Raw genomic sequence first — 15,415 nt, forward strand, 5'->3', positions numbered from 1 at the left:
TTGAGGGAAATGTATTTAACTCGACTCCAATTAATGAATATGTACCATCGAGTAGGCCTACATACCTGCATTCCATTATTCCATCCGTATACTCAAATGTTAAATGTTTATAATGTGACAGTGAAACAGTCTCCCTTTAGTCTATATTTACAACGCATATCATGCTATATGTTTGATAATGTGAGTGATACAGTACAGCTGTAATAAAAAAGTAATAATAAGTAGTCTATTGCGTCTACCAAATGCATGCAGTTTTAAACAAATTCAGCTCTATGTGTTTCAATTCAATAGTCCAATGTGTGGCCCTTCACTCACTTTATCAAAGTCAGTATGGCCCCCTGGAGAGAAATGCTGCCCACCCCTGATGTAAACCCTCTAGAGCAGGGGTCTTCAACAGGGGGTCCGGGACCCCTAGGGGGTCCTCAGAGCTACTATAGGGGGTCCGCCAAATCTTTGTGATAGGATTTAGTTTTTTTACATTAAACACTTGAACCCTAGAATTCCTTTTTCCGAGCGGAACATTAGCCGAAAATAGCAGATCTACAAGCTCTCAACGCCTCGCGCGTTGAGAGCTTGTAGATCGGCTATTTTTGGCAGAGAGGCTATAGGTGTAGAGGGAAAAAATAGCAGACTAAGTAAAAAAAAAAACTTTAATCTGGAACACAATTGTATACATATGGGGGTCCCTGCTTCATCTCTCTCTCAGCTAGTGGGTCCTTGGCCTGAAAACGTTGAAGACTCCTGCTCTAGAGTTATTAAACTGCAAACTGTACCGAGACTAGGGGGCACGATGATTTACGATTTACATAACTCGGATGGCACCGAGTCGGCTGAAGGTGACTTGGCAACACTCTGCATGGCGACTCGCTCGCCTATAAGCTCGCTCGGCGGGGCCTCTCGTGGTTCAAGCCCCCTTCAGACGGCGCGCCTCCGTCGGTGAAAACGAGCGCACCGTTTTTCATTTTAGTTTTCCAATCACTGTAGAGTGGCGTGTTTTAGGATTCTGAAATCATGCCAAAAATATGCAATGTAAGTAAATATCTCTTTTTTTTCACAACTATTTTTTTTTGTATTTCAAAAGATTTTCTAAAATTACAAACAAAAATCTGGGCAGAAAATGTCTAGAGAATTTCATTGATTTTCCCAAATAAACGTCATAGCAATTCCATTGATTGATTGATTGATGACAGAAATGTAAATGCAGCCCGAGGTAGAGTCAGACATTTAGGCTAAAAGGATAACAAAAAAACTGTAGTCTTATGTAACATTGTAGCATTATATAATATTGATAATGAGCTTGGATGAGCTATTTTCACTCGTATGGGTCCCAGGGAGACACAATACAATTTCTATTTTGGGTCTCGAGCTAAAAGGTTTGGGAACCACTGGTAAAGAATGAACCGTTGATACAACAGCCCTGGGCAACACATTCCTCCTTCCCCTTTCAACACAACACCCCCCTTTACCGTAAGCGTTTACGCAACCTCCGTAAGCAGCACGCGCCCCAGGGGGAAATGACGCACACTCACTCACGCGTATGAACGTGAGCTCTGGTGATATAAGGAGGTTTGTGAGCGAGTTTGGGAGTTGTCAGACCCTCTCTCTCTGCAGTTATAGGAGAAGGTTGCAGCTATAGCAGTATACGAAAGTGCATGTACTCAAGTACTGTACTTAAACAGTTTTACTTGAGTCTTTTCCTGTTGTCGATACTTTTGCTTCTACTACACTGCACCTCAGAGGTAAATATTGTCCTTTTTTTTGTTTCACTCCAACAGTTATTTGATGGCTTTAGATATTAGGTACTTTGTAGATTTGTTTTGATCATTATTATTATTATTATTATTACATACATTGTTGCATACATCAACCAATTAAGCCATATTTTTTACAGTGGTTCGGATATTTGAAAATAGCAGATCTAAAAACGCATCTTTCGTCATAGTTTTAGTCGACAAAATCAACGGTGCTTGTGCACTTCTTCAATCACAGGTGTGAGCTGCCAGCATGGACCATGGAGCGATCGCTACCGTCTTTATCATGATGGCTTCTTCTTTGCTTTGCGGCGGCGCTCCGACGGAACCTCCCACTGGGAATCAAGGTTATTACAGTTTAGTATTTTTTCCATTCGTTTTTAATTGTATTTAGTTTTTTTGAAGCGGCTTTGCTACCTTAGTTTAAGTTTAGTTAGTTTTGTTTTTATCGGTTTTAGTGTTAAGTTTAACTTTATCCTCATGCATTTTTTCTTACGTATTAGGCGAGATTAAACAACGCCAGACAAGTAGCAAAAATAGCAGATCTATAAAAGCTCACACAATTCCTTGCGTTGCTTGTAGATCTGCAATTTTTGCCATATTTGAAGATTTTCGACAAAGACTAAGGACATTTTCTCTACGATTTTAGTTTGTTTTGTAAACACAATACAGTTTCAGTTAGTTATAGGTTTTTGTGTTCTTTCTGTATTCTTTTCAGTTTACTATGTTTGTTGTTTAAATTTTAGAGTCCACTGACAGAGAGCGGGCGGAGGCCTACCTCTCACAATTTTACTACAACGCCCAGCCGCCCAGTTTCAACTCCAGCAACAGGCAAGTAGAACTCCAACTAACATGGATTATATTCAAATATTCAAGAAGCATTGAATTATCTATATTTTCTTTATTTACAGTATATATTATCCATCAACAAATTAAACTAAATTTTAAAAAATCAAGATGATAGTTCTTTTTGAAATAATCAAATATTATAAATATGAATAAAATACTCAAGTAGGGCTTAAGTGGATAATCATTAACCACTTAAGCTCCTTTGGCTGAGTATTCACTACAGCATAGGGTAAGCTAGGGTTCAATGAGGTAAATCAATTATTTTGTTGTAATAACGAAATAAAGTTAATATATAAGTTAATTACTTAAATGTTGTATGATAATTATTTCTTATTAAACATTATCTGTCTATGATTGTTTTCATAATCGATTAAATTGATTAGCCCATTCAAATCAGGAAAGCATCTGTGTAATTTTAGATTTATATATATATATATATATATATATATATCAACGTAAGTTTTCCAGAAAACTCTTAGGATTTAGCACATTGGTTTAGAACAGTGGTTCTGAAAAATAACAGATACAAGCACACAGCGCGTCACTTCCTGCCAGCTTGTGCATCTGCTATTTTTAAACATCTATTGAACCTTTTTTGAATGGTTTGAATAATTTTGACTTTTTCAACATAAATCTTCTCTTCTTGGGGGGTCCCTGGTACAAAATATTTTCAGATGGGGGTCCGCAGCCAAATATATATGTCATTTTGGGAGTCCTTGGCACGAAAACGTTTGAGAAATACTGATTTAGAAAGGTACTTGTAGAATCGGCCTCAGGTCTTAATCAGTGGTGGAAAAAGTACTTGCATGTTTTACTTAAGTAAAAGTATCAATACTGCAATGTAGAAATACTCTGTGTTCAAAATGTTACTTGAGTAAAAGTACAAAAGTATTGGCATCAAAATCTACTTAAAGTACGAAAAGTAAAAGTACTAACATGTTTGAAAATAGCACATCTACAAGCTCACAACACGTCGCGATGCAAAGCGTTGTGATGTATTTTTCATAGTATCACAATTTATTTCTGAAAAGTAACTAGTAACTAAAGTTGTAAAATAATTGTAGTGGAGTAAAAGTACTATATTTGCCTCTGAGATGTAGTGGAGTAGAAGTAAAGGTACTGAAAACTGGAAAAAGTAAAGTGAAAAAAATATGACAAAATTGTACTTAAGTACAATTTTTACTCAAGTACATTTACTTGAGTAAATGTACTTAGTTACTTCACACCACTGGTCCTTAATAGATTATCTGTCGCACTCCCGCAGGCAGGCCACCATGCATTCCTTCGAGGAGACCCTGGAGAGCATGCAGCGTTTTTTCGGGCTGGAGGTGACGGGCAGGCCGGACGCTAGCACCCTGGAGGCCATGTCGCGGCCCCGCTGCGGCGTGCCCGACGTGGCGGACTACCAGCACTTCCCCGGACGCCCCCGCTGGCATCAGAAGACAGTGACCTACAGGGTCACCCTGTACACCAACCAGCTGAGCCGGAAAGAGGTAGACGCCACCATCGCCAGCGCCTTCAAGCTCTACAGCGACGTCATCCCGCTGGACTTCAAGCAGGTACATCATACATGGGCAACTGGCGGCCCGGGGGCCACGTGCGGCCCCCACCTTCACTTAATGCGGCCCGCAGGTTAATATCAGAATACTGATATATTATTGATTTCAGCTGTTTACTTTAATTCCAAACATGCAAACATGACCCGCTTTAATTACTTCAGTCTATATTAGTAGCTTAATGACTAGTATTAATATTATGTTGTCTTTTTATGTCCAATGTATTTGTACTTAAGTTCATAAAGTTAACATAAGTACAGTATAACTAAATTCATTTTAAATTAAATAAAAATGTTACTTTTCCGGATTCCAATTCAAAAATAGCAAAAGAAAAAAACGTGCCGTTTTAGTCCAGTTTTAGTCTATTAGTCTAATAGGTCAAAGGGTATTATTATTATTATTATTAATTTTATTACCAGTGGTGTAAAGTAACTAAGTACATATACTCAAGTACTGTACTTAGTACAATTTTGACGTTTTTTTTTTAAACTTTACTTCAGTATTTCCAGTTTTCAGTACTTTTACTTCTACTCCACTACATCTCAGAGGCAAATATAGTACTTTTACTCCACTACAATTATTTTACAACTTTAGTTACTAGTTACTTTTCAGAAATAAATTATGATATTATGAAACATACATTAACAACCTTATAGTGGAGGTGTTAGGACCCAAAAATATGCCGTTGACTTCAAGTCATGATACAAAGGTCCCCTTTGGTATGGAAGTACCTTAGGGCCATAGGAAAACATGTATCCAAAGAGACGAGTTAGATCACCCTTCATTTCTGAAATATACATGTTTTAAAAAATGGCCGCCACCATTTACAGCAATACAGCAAAAACAATATCTTTGCTTCTGTTAAAGCTATAACAATAATATTGGTGTCAAAGTGTACATTTTTGGGGTCAAGTAATCCAATTCAATAGGTTTCAAGGCAAAAAAAAAAAAAACATTTTCTCAATGCCATGAAAACAGGGCTAAAATATGCTAATTTAATTGGAAAATGTTGTTTTAACAGGGTAACTTTCCATTTTTCCCCACTCTAAAACCTTAATTTAGTTTCCCCTTTGGCTTGGAAGTACCTTAGGACCATAGGAAAACATTTATCCAAAGAGACGAGTTAGATCACCCTTCATTTCTGAAATATACACGTTTTAAAAAATGGCCGCCACCATTTACAGCAATACAGCAGAACCAATATCTTTGCTTCTGTTAAAGCTATAATAATATTATTGGTGTCAAAGTGTACATTTTTGGGGTCAAATAATCCAATTCAATAGGTTTCCAGGCAAAAAACCCAATCATTTTCTTATTGCCATTGAAAACAGGGGTAAAATATGCACATTTTATTAGAAAAATACGTAAATAACGGGTAACTTTCCATTTATTTCCCCTCTAAAACTTTAATTTAGTTTTCCCTTTGGCATGGAAGTACCTTAGGGGAATAGGAAATAAATTATCCAAAGACACAAACTAGATAAGACGTCATTTCTAAAGTATTTGTGTTTTAAAAAATGGCCGCCACCATTTACAGCAATACAGCATAGCCCATATCTTTGCTTCTGTTAGGGCTATGATGATAATATTGGTGTCAAAGTGTACATTTCTGGAGCCAAGGAATACAATTGCATAGGTTCCAAGACTAAAAAACCCAATAGTTTTCTCATCACCCTCACAATGGGGGTAAAATATGCACATTTCATCAACAAAATAAGTGACATTAAAATGTTCCCCCTATTAAAAAAACTTTAAGAAGTACAACCTCTTATGCACATGCCATATGCTTTATGTGTGTCTGTCCAATCTAGGAACCCAGTCAAAAAAAGGAAAAAACAGCACCCTCTGCTATTTTTTTCCTTAAGATTTGACTCTGGGGGGGACCTCCCAATAGAATGTGGAAAACAGGATGGTGGCCATTAGGTCCGCCCTCAGCCCTCCACTTCCGGTCTATGTGTCTTTGTTTACATTCCTAACATTCCTAACTATACACGTTGTATCAGGAGCTCCCGACAGATTCAGCTGCAGAGCTCTGAATCTGTCTTGAGAGATTAGTGTCTGTCTGACTGTAAGTGTATATGTCTGACTGCTATCACCTGAGAGTTACACCTGTTGCTGCCACAAAACATAAATTCTGCACAAGGGACTGCGACAATTTGATTAAATCAGAGGTGACAGAAAATCTGAGACACTTTGAGGTTCAATTTGAGGTTTGTATTACTTTCTCATTTAATACAGAATGTTTTTTATGTTAACTGTGCCATTATTGGACAGAGTCGACAGAGCAAGAAGAAGACATGAAGAGTCTGTGAGCCCAGTAAAAACACAGTGCATGAATGGTGGTGGCAAGTTCACTGCACAGGCTATACTCTCATGCTCATCATCATCCTCATGTGAATAAACCACACCGTGTTTCTTCTGTGGTGAAGTTGGCAACAGAAAGGAACTAAGGACGGCTTCCACCCTGGGATTGGATCGAAAAGTGAAATAATGTGCTCAGGTGCTGGGTGACAAGTGTCTGTTAGCTAAACAAGCTGCTGGTGACATGGTAGCTATGGAGGCAGTGCATCATCGTGCATGCCTGACTAGGCTCTATAGAAAAGCAGAAACCGCCGTTGTGACACGACAGAAAATAAGGCAACACAGGTCATCAGAGCACATGTCCTCAATGAATTGTTTGAGTCAATCAATTATTATTAAATGTAACACCACGCGCCTTCGAGAGGATATTGACATCAGATCTGTGCGACTAGATCGTGGCTGGTCCCTGTTATGTTGTTTGATGATGACCTGAAAGCTGTTGTTGGCATGAAAAGCAACACATTTACTGATGTCTCCATCATCTTCAGAGCAGCTAAAATCCTCCGGGAAGAATATCTTCCGATGAAACAATAATTTACAGGTTCCTTCACAGCCTCCTGATTCAATCCCTCCCCTGCTGCAATTGTTCCTAAAGATGCTTCTGGATGGATAAGGTATTGACCAGCCAGCCCCTGAACCAGAGAAGTGCCAGGTTGCTACATCAATTGGGCAGCAAATCATTTACAACTCTGTGAAATGCAGATCCAAGAAATGTCCGTAGTGTTAGTTGTCACATAAGAGAAAGGGAACCACAGTTTCACTGTATCTGGCAATGAATCTGCACCTGCATACTGGCAGTAAACACCAGGTGGATACCATGCATAAGCGAGGTATGGTGTATCATGTGATCGCTTGAAAACATTGAGTACAGTGATCAATCAGTGGGAGCAGATTGGTGTGGTGGTCCCACCTCAGGCAGTTAAGGGTGTCTTCACTAATGGTGGTTTTGACAACATTGACCTCAACCCATCGTCAACAACAGCAAAATCAGCCCTCCACGGGACATGCATAAGCATTCAGCAGCACTTCCCGTCAGATGACCAACAAACAGCCAATCTCACTAACATCCTAGTTCCAGCTAAGATGGGGAAGAAGCATGTACAATCCTTTCCAGCTTTCTACACAACAATGGATCTGGATGTTTCACTCCAAACTCATGTTCCTGCCCTTAATACAAACAGTCATCCTCAGCCAGCCTCTTGTCCTCTCAGCAACATACTTGAAGAAGGCTGCCAGTGGTTGGAGAGAGTCACCGACACCTTGTGGGGAAAGACAACCTTGAGGATGAAGAATGGATCTCATGGGGTGCATATTATGCAAGCATTGCAGAGCCTTGTTCAGCCCCCCCATCCAGATCATACATACTGCCACTGTTCACAGAGTCTCCTACCAGTCCCACTATGGCTTGGCTTGGCATGCAATGAATGTCCTCCTTCAAGCAATCAACTACCTAAATCCAGGTCAGACACCAGTCATGTTAGCTGATCAACCCCTATTCACACTTGCCAAAAAAGATGCTCTGGAGTGTGTCTGGAGACTGGCTGGATGAATGGCAGTGGATGGACTACAGCTCTCACCAATAGTGGTAATTCAACTAGTGGCAAAGCTCAGTCTTTCATTGGTGTTGACCACATCTGCAGAAACTGGTACATGCATCAGGTGTCTGTAGCTGCTCTGTACTTGTGATGAAGGCTTATGAGCGATATTTGGAAAAGGCTGTAAATGATGAGTCGAGCCCCCTCTTCCTTTTGCCCTTTGATGAATGGCTTCAATTTAAATTATTTCAAGGGACTTGCCAGAACTGGTTATTTGCAAGTGCAAGACTCAAATTACCACAACAACCCCATTGTCATGGTAGTAAGAAAATTATTGGGGATTTGTTTTGCCTTGAAACCTAATTAATTGGATTCCTTGACCCTAAAAATGTTTACCATTATAGCTTTAACAGAAGTAAATATGGGTTCTGCTGTATCACTTCAAATGGTGGTGGCCATTTTTAAAAACGCATATATTTCAGAAATGAAGAGTGATCTTATTTGTCTCTTTGGATCATTTCTTTCTTACTGCTCTAAGGTACTTCTATACCAAAGGGAAAAGTAAATCAAAGTTTTAGAGGAGGGGGGGTAAGTTACCCTGTTAAAACGTATTCTTCAAATGAAATTTACATATTTTACCCCCCGCTGTCATGGCAATTAGTAAAGCATTGGGTATTTTACATTGAAACCTATTTAATTGAATTCCTCAACCCCAAAAATGTACAATTTGACACCAATATTATTACTATAGCTCTAACAGAAGCAAAGATATGGGGTCTGATATAATAGTGGTTAATTGTCGTCAGCCTTTTTTTTAAAACGCCTATATAAAGAAAATTAAGGGTGATCAAACTTGTCTCTTTGGATATTTTTTTTCCTATGGCCCTATGGTACTTCCATGACAAAGGGAAAAGTAAATACAAGTTTTAGAGGGGGTGGGGTTAAGTTACCCTGTTAAAACGTATTTTTTTAATGAAGTTTGCATATTTTACCCCCCGCTGTCATGGCAATTAATGAAGTATTAGTTTTTTTGCATTGAAACCTATTTAATTGAATTCCTTGACCCCAAAAATGTACACTTTGACACCAATATTATTATTATAGCTCTAACAGAAGCAAAGATATGGGGTCTGGTGTAATAGTGGTTAATTGTCGGCGGCCATTTTTAAAAACGCCTATAAAAAAAAAAAGAAGGGTGATCTAACTCGTCTCTTTGGATAATTCTTTTTCTATGGCCCTAAGGTACTTCCATACCAAAGGGGACCTTTGTATCATGACTTGAAGTCAAATGTTGCTTAGCACCTCCACTATTAGTCCTATAGGCTATTTGAAAATAGCCGATCTACAAGCTCACAACGTGTCGCATCGCGACGCGTTGTGAGCTTGTAGATCTGCTATTTTCAAACATGTCGGTACTTTTACTTTTGGTACTTTAAGTAAAGATGTTGATGTCAATACGTTTGTACTTTTACTCAGGTAACACTTTGAACACAGGCCTTTTTCTTGTATTTCTACATTGCAGTATTGATACTTTTACTTAAGTAAAACATGCGCGAGTACTTTTTCCACCACTGGTTATTACTAGCATACTCTTTACTCTTAGCTGTATCTGTTTGTGCAGTACTGCCATGACCAGTGTTGCCAGATTCTGTGAGAGAAACAAGCAACCAGGTCTAGGAAAACCAGCCCAAAACAAGCGGCTATGGGCCACATGAGTACTTTAACGTATACATCAGCTATTTGAAAATAGCAGATCTACAAACTCGCAACGCGTCGCGATGGGACGCGTTGTGAGCTTGTAGATCGGCTATTTTCAAATACAATCTTGCGGGGAAATTATAATAACCCTGGCCATGACAACTGTAATAAAGATGTGTCTGTCCGTCTGTATGTCTGTGTAGATCTACAGTGGCACAGCGGACATCATGCTGCTGTTCAAAGCCAGGCACCACGGGGACTTCTACCCGTTCGACGGGCCGGGCGGGGTGCTGGCGCACGCCAACGCTCCGGGGCCGGGCGAGGGCGGCGACACCCACTTCGACGACGACGAGAAGTGGGTGCTGGGCCAGAGGGGCGTCAACCTACTCCTGGTGGCCGCTCACGAGCTAGGCCACGCCCTAGGTAAGTTACTGTGTGTAAAGGACGGGGGTCTTCAACGTTTTTCAAGGCCAAGGACCCCTTAGCCGAGAGAGAGATGAAGCAGGGACCCCCCCACTACACATACTGTATCTGATACGATTATGTTGCAGATTAAACCTTTTCATGTATTTTCTTGAACTTGTTTGACTTGTTAAATTCATGTTGTTTTTGGTTTGTGAATCTTTGAATCTTTGAATTTTTTAAAGTGAACATTTGTGACTCAAATCTTTGCTTCTGGGGATTCAATGTTTTTTGAAAAAAACGTATGTTGCTATATAATATCAGTGGTTCTCAAAAATAATATGTATTTGGCTGTGGTATTTGGACTCGGTGCCGCGCTTTGAGCTTGTAGATCCCAGTTGGCTCTGACAGTTGGCTCTGTACTTGGTTTGCTCTTTTTTCCCCCAAAGCTCTTTGCCAAAAATAGCCAATCTACAAGCTCACAACGCCTCGCAGCACGAGACGTTGTGTGCTTGAAGATCTGCTATTTTCGGCTAATGTTCCCCTCAGAATAGGGTTGCTAGGGTTCAAGTGGTTAATGAAAAAAAAAAAAAGTTCCTTTCACACAAAGATTTGGAGGCCTCCCTATAGTAACACTGAGGACCCCCTAGGGGTCCTGGACCCCTGTTACCTTCCCATGTGCCAGTTTTAAGCCCCAGAAATGATCAAAAATCTTCAACAAATAGCAAAAAAGTACATGCATCATTTAGCTGGGCCAGTTTCAAGCCCTGTTGTGAGGAATTGTCACCAATATTTTAAAAGCGTGAAAATAGCAGATCTACAAGCTTGCTGAGTCTCGCCCCTGACTACCCCATAGTGCAATAAAAATAAATAAAAATAACCGTAAAGCTAAACTATCACAAACCATTTTCACAAAATTTAAAGCAGCACTATGTCACTTTTTTTGTGTGAATAAAATGTAATTTTGAGTATGTTTATACAATATAACTTATACAGTTGGGGTGGTTGTATTTTGTCTCCCTGCTCTATATTGAGACATTTAGATCGTGTCAAAGGTCACGTCTCACCTTGATACAGAATCTGACACGAATTTTGACCTGATGGTCAAGATGTCAATATATCCCCTGAGCAAGCAGGCCGGCTCTATTAGCTCAATGGTAAAACAAAAATCTGCAGGAAACCAGCTTCCAATCCGGGGTAGAAGAGGAAAGTTACATACAGTAGTGCAGCTTTAAACTAAACTAGTAAACCCATTAAAAAAAATGAATGAAAACTAAATGAAATGGATACAAAAAAGAACATGACAATTTCTAAACTGCGATAACCTTTGACCCCTACAGGACTGGGCCACTCTCAGGACCGCTCGGCGCTGATGTTCCCCACCTACCACTACGTCGACACGCGTGGCTACGCGCTTCCCGCCGACGACCGCAGAGGAGTGCAGGCTTTGTACGGCGTCCGCACCGCCCGGCCCGACCCCCGGCCCAAGCCTAAACCCGACCCCAGGCCGAAGCCTAAACCCGACCCCAGGCCCAAGCCTAAACCCGACCCCAAACCCCCCAGCCCCAGACCCGAGCCGCGTCCTCCGACCAGATGCGACCGAGACCTGGTCTTCGACGCCGCCACCGCCATACGCAATGAGCTGTACTTCTTCAAAAATGGCCACTACTGGAAGAAGAACGGCAACGGCGTGACGATGAAGAAAATCGCCTCTACGTGGCGTCGGATCAACCGCGTCAGCGCCGCGTACGAACACAAAGGTACTAAAGAAATAGCCTCAATTGCTGTATAGGTACTTTTGAGGTACTTTTACTTTACGCATTTTACATTTACATTTTTTCAATATGTTGTACTGCAATGATTTGAAAATGTTACAAGCGAAAAATATACAAATGATATTCGAAAATAGCTGATCTACAAGCTTGTAGATCAGCTGTTTCCGAAAGATTTTGACACATGTCAAAAACTTTCAAAAAACAAAAAAAACTTGTGAAATGGGACATTCTGCATAATTTACATGTTGTACTTCAAATATATTTTGATGCCAATACTTTTGTGCTTCATCTCAAGTACAAATTTTAATTCCGGCCTTTTTAACATATAAAGAGTATTTCTACCCTATGGTATTATTACTAATTGTACAGAATTTTACGTTGACTATTCCTTTCCAACCTGCAGGCAAGGACACAGTCTTTTTCTTCCATGGTCGTCAGTACTGGGGAACCCGAGGTACCACGGTTCTGCGGGGTTTCCCAAAGCCCCTCTCCACCCTGGGCTTCCCCTCCTACGTCTCAGACATAGACGCCGCCGTTCACGTGCCGTCCGCGGGAAAGACCCTCTTCTTCACCAAGAACTTGTACTGGAGCTTTGACGAAAGCTCGTTCAAAATGGACCGAGGGTACCCCAGGTCTGTGTACACAGACTTTCCGGGCATCGGCTACGCGGTGGATGCTGCGTTCCAGAACCACGGCTACTTGTACTTCTCAAACGGGGCCAGACAAACCGAGTATCACTATCAGTCCCGACGCGTGAAGAGAGTGCTGTTGAACTACGTCTGGCTGGACTGTTACTAAAAGGCGCAGTGTGTTAACTGTGCCCTGTTTTTTTGGGGGCTAGCAACGCAAACAGTGAAAGCTCCCAAAATACAGCGAGAGGGCATTATCTGCAGTGGTGGAAAAAGCACTCAAATGTTTTACTTAAGTAAAAGTATCAATACTGCAATGTAGAAGTACTCTGTACAAGTAAAAGTCCGGAATAAAAAAAATGCACTTAATTAAAAAAGTACAAATGTATTGGTATCAAAATGTACTTAAAGAACCAAACGTAAAACTTTTGAAAATAGCAGATCTACAACGCATTGTGAGCTTGTAGATCGGCTATTTTCAAATAGCCTAGGTTTAAAATAGGGCTAAAGTGGTTAATGTATGTTTTATAACATAATCATTTATATCTGCAAAGTAAGTTTTCAAATAATTGTAGTGGAGTAAAAGTGCAATATTTGCCTCTGAGATGTAGTGGAGTAGAAGTAGAAGTATAGACAATTGGAAATACTCCAGTAAAGTAAAAGTACCTCAAAATTGTACTTAAGTACAGTACTTGAGTAAATGTACTTAGTTACTTTACACCACTGGCGAGAGGTGTAAAGTAAGAGAGGGGAGATGTGTTTCTGCAGGTAAACACCACCACGCTACTCCAGTGGCTGATGACTGCAACAATATTGCAAACAAATATATTGCTTTGTCATATAAACAACGGGCAAAGTTACAATCTAGCCTATGTCTTAAAGACTTGTTCAGTTATATGAACCTTTTTTTATCATGAATTGTTTCAAACTGTACATTTTGATATTTGTTATTTTGTGTAGTTGTTTTGTGTCCAGAAGTTTTTTTTTTGTGAATGTTTAATGGACCACAATGCAACAGGCCCTTTTTTTGTCTCTCATCCATTTGCTGTGTTTTCAACTCTGTACTACAACATATTCAATCAATCAATCAATCAATCAATCCAAACCTTCTGGTAATAACTTTAATGCAGAACTAGAGCTCATATCTTCCGCTTCAAAACACACAATTATTTATATTAGTCGTCAATGTATAATTTACAAAGTTCAAATGTTCATTACATTATTTGTCTAAAGCTTGCTGTTTGGTATCTATTAAAAGGGCTTCATTTCGTTAAAAATGTTGGTGTCTTTTGAATGTTATTCACATCGCACTCAGGCTGTTTAGAGTGCTTTTGTGGAGAGTGTGGTCACCTTTGACGTGATTAGTCGGTTAGGCAATACAACAGAAGTATATTAAAACGCAATGTTAGTTATTAAGGCATTTACAAAAAAATACATATTCGATTTGATTTTATCAAAAATATGTCAAACTTCCTTGTGATATTACTGTTCCAAAATCCGGATCCATATTCCAGATGCAACCTGAGACTTCTAATATGAATAAAAGTAAACAAGACGTATACACCCTATACCATCACATCCAGGGCCGTCGCAGGGGGGGGTGTAAGTGGGACTGAGTTACTAGCCCCGCCCCCCCCCCCCAAAAAAAAAAAAAAAAAAAAAAATGTTGGTCTTTTTTAAAGAAGAAAAATCTTAGGGGGGCCCACAGGAATCTTTTTCCCCAGGGCCCAGAATTTGGTGCTACGCCCCTGATCACATCCACAGCGATTAAATTAATTCAATTTATAGCAGCGTTCAGGGAAAATCAAGGGGCGCTTCCAGCGAAGCAAAACAGATGGTCCCAAACCAATGTTTTTGGGGCCTGGCTCACACAGCTAAAACAAGTGTTGTGTCGCTGCCTTATGCCTTACGTGAGGCATAAGGCCGGTTCAATTCATTCCCTATGGAAGTCACATGGTTTGATAAGGCTGACTTGCCTCGCCGCTCTTTGGCTTTACCCCCCCCCCCCCCCCCCCTCCCGCAAGGCAAGTCAGTTTTATCAAACTATGTGACTTTAGTGAATGAATTGAAATGGCTTGCTTTATGCTTCACGTAAAGTACAAGGCAGCCACAAAACGATTGTTTTAACTGTGTGAGCCAGGCCTAGGACTTTTCCGGAGGCGGGGTGCAGCCTGTGTCTTGGGGACGGTCATGTATGTCCATGGAGATTAAAGGCTGCCCAGATACACTAATGACATACTGTACAAGTTGGACACCACAACAGTGGTCTGCATGTCTTTGACCCATTAAGACCGGGAAGGGAACGCATCTGTGTCATTTTAAGATGTCTTTGGCTATTCAAAAATAGCAGATATACAAGCTCATAGCGCGGTGCCGAGTGCCGCGCTATGAGCTTGTATATCTGCTATTTCTTGATGAACATTTTGTGCAAATATCTGAATGTATATATTTTTCAAAGGGAACATTTGTAACTCAAATCCTTGCATCTGGGGGGTCCCTGGAACTCAATATTTTGAGATGGGGGTCCACGGCCAAATACATATCATTTTGGGGGTCCTTGACATGAAGAACCACTGATATAGAAACATATGTTTTTCAAAAAACTGTTAGGATTTAGAAGACATGTGTATCCCATGAGCAAAGATTTGAGTTACAAATGTTTGCTTTGAAAATGTATATATATTCAAAGATTTGCACAAATGTTCACGATTTTTCAAAAATAGCAGATCTACAAGCTCATAGCACGGCTATGACCACGGAATCCTTACTTTCCTTCAGACGCGTCGCTAGGTCTCTACTAGGTTGGGGGCTTAGCCCCGCAGGCAACGGGCACATGCGCGAAGCACGCGCGCGTTTTTT

At 40.3% G+C, this 15,415-nt stretch overlaps 2 protein-coding genes across 3 annotated transcripts in view; one reads left to right on the plus strand and one right to left on the minus strand.

Annotated features, from left to right (window-relative positions):
- LOC311061406 (uncharacterized protein) overlaps nucleotides 1–15,415 on the minus strand; it is a 105,360-nt gene that overhangs the window by 85,259 nt on the left and 4,686 nt on the right. The window lies entirely within an intron of this gene.
- Nucleotides 1,426–13,833, plus strand: LOC311061408 (collagenase 3-like). 2 transcript variants are annotated; one of them, XM_084080031.1, is made up of 7 exons: nucleotides 1,426–1,739; nucleotides 1,990–2,098; nucleotides 2,498–2,586; nucleotides 3,869–4,159; nucleotides 9,954–10,173; nucleotides 11,493–11,912; nucleotides 12,331–13,833. In XM_084080031.1, exons 2-7 carry the CDS (start codon nucleotides 2,005–2,007, stop codon nucleotides 12,723–12,725), a joined length of 1,509 nt encoding a protein of 502 aa, XP_083936157.1. In that variant the 5' UTR covers nucleotides 1,426–1,739; nucleotides 1,990–2,004; the 3' UTR covers nucleotides 12,726–13,833. The 2 variants fall into 2 exon arrangements, with proteins under 2 accessions (XP_083936157.1, XP_083936158.1); XM_084080032.1 differs by lacking the exon at nucleotides 1,426–1,739 and having other exon boundaries at nucleotides 1,822–2,098.

Source organism: Gymnoscopelus microlampas, assembly GCF_963454915.1.
Source record: "Gymnoscopelus microlampas genome assembly, chromosome: 15".
NCBI classification, from domain to species: Eukaryota; Metazoa; Chordata; class Actinopteri; order Myctophiformes; family Myctophidae; genus Gymnoscopelus; species Gymnoscopelus microlampas.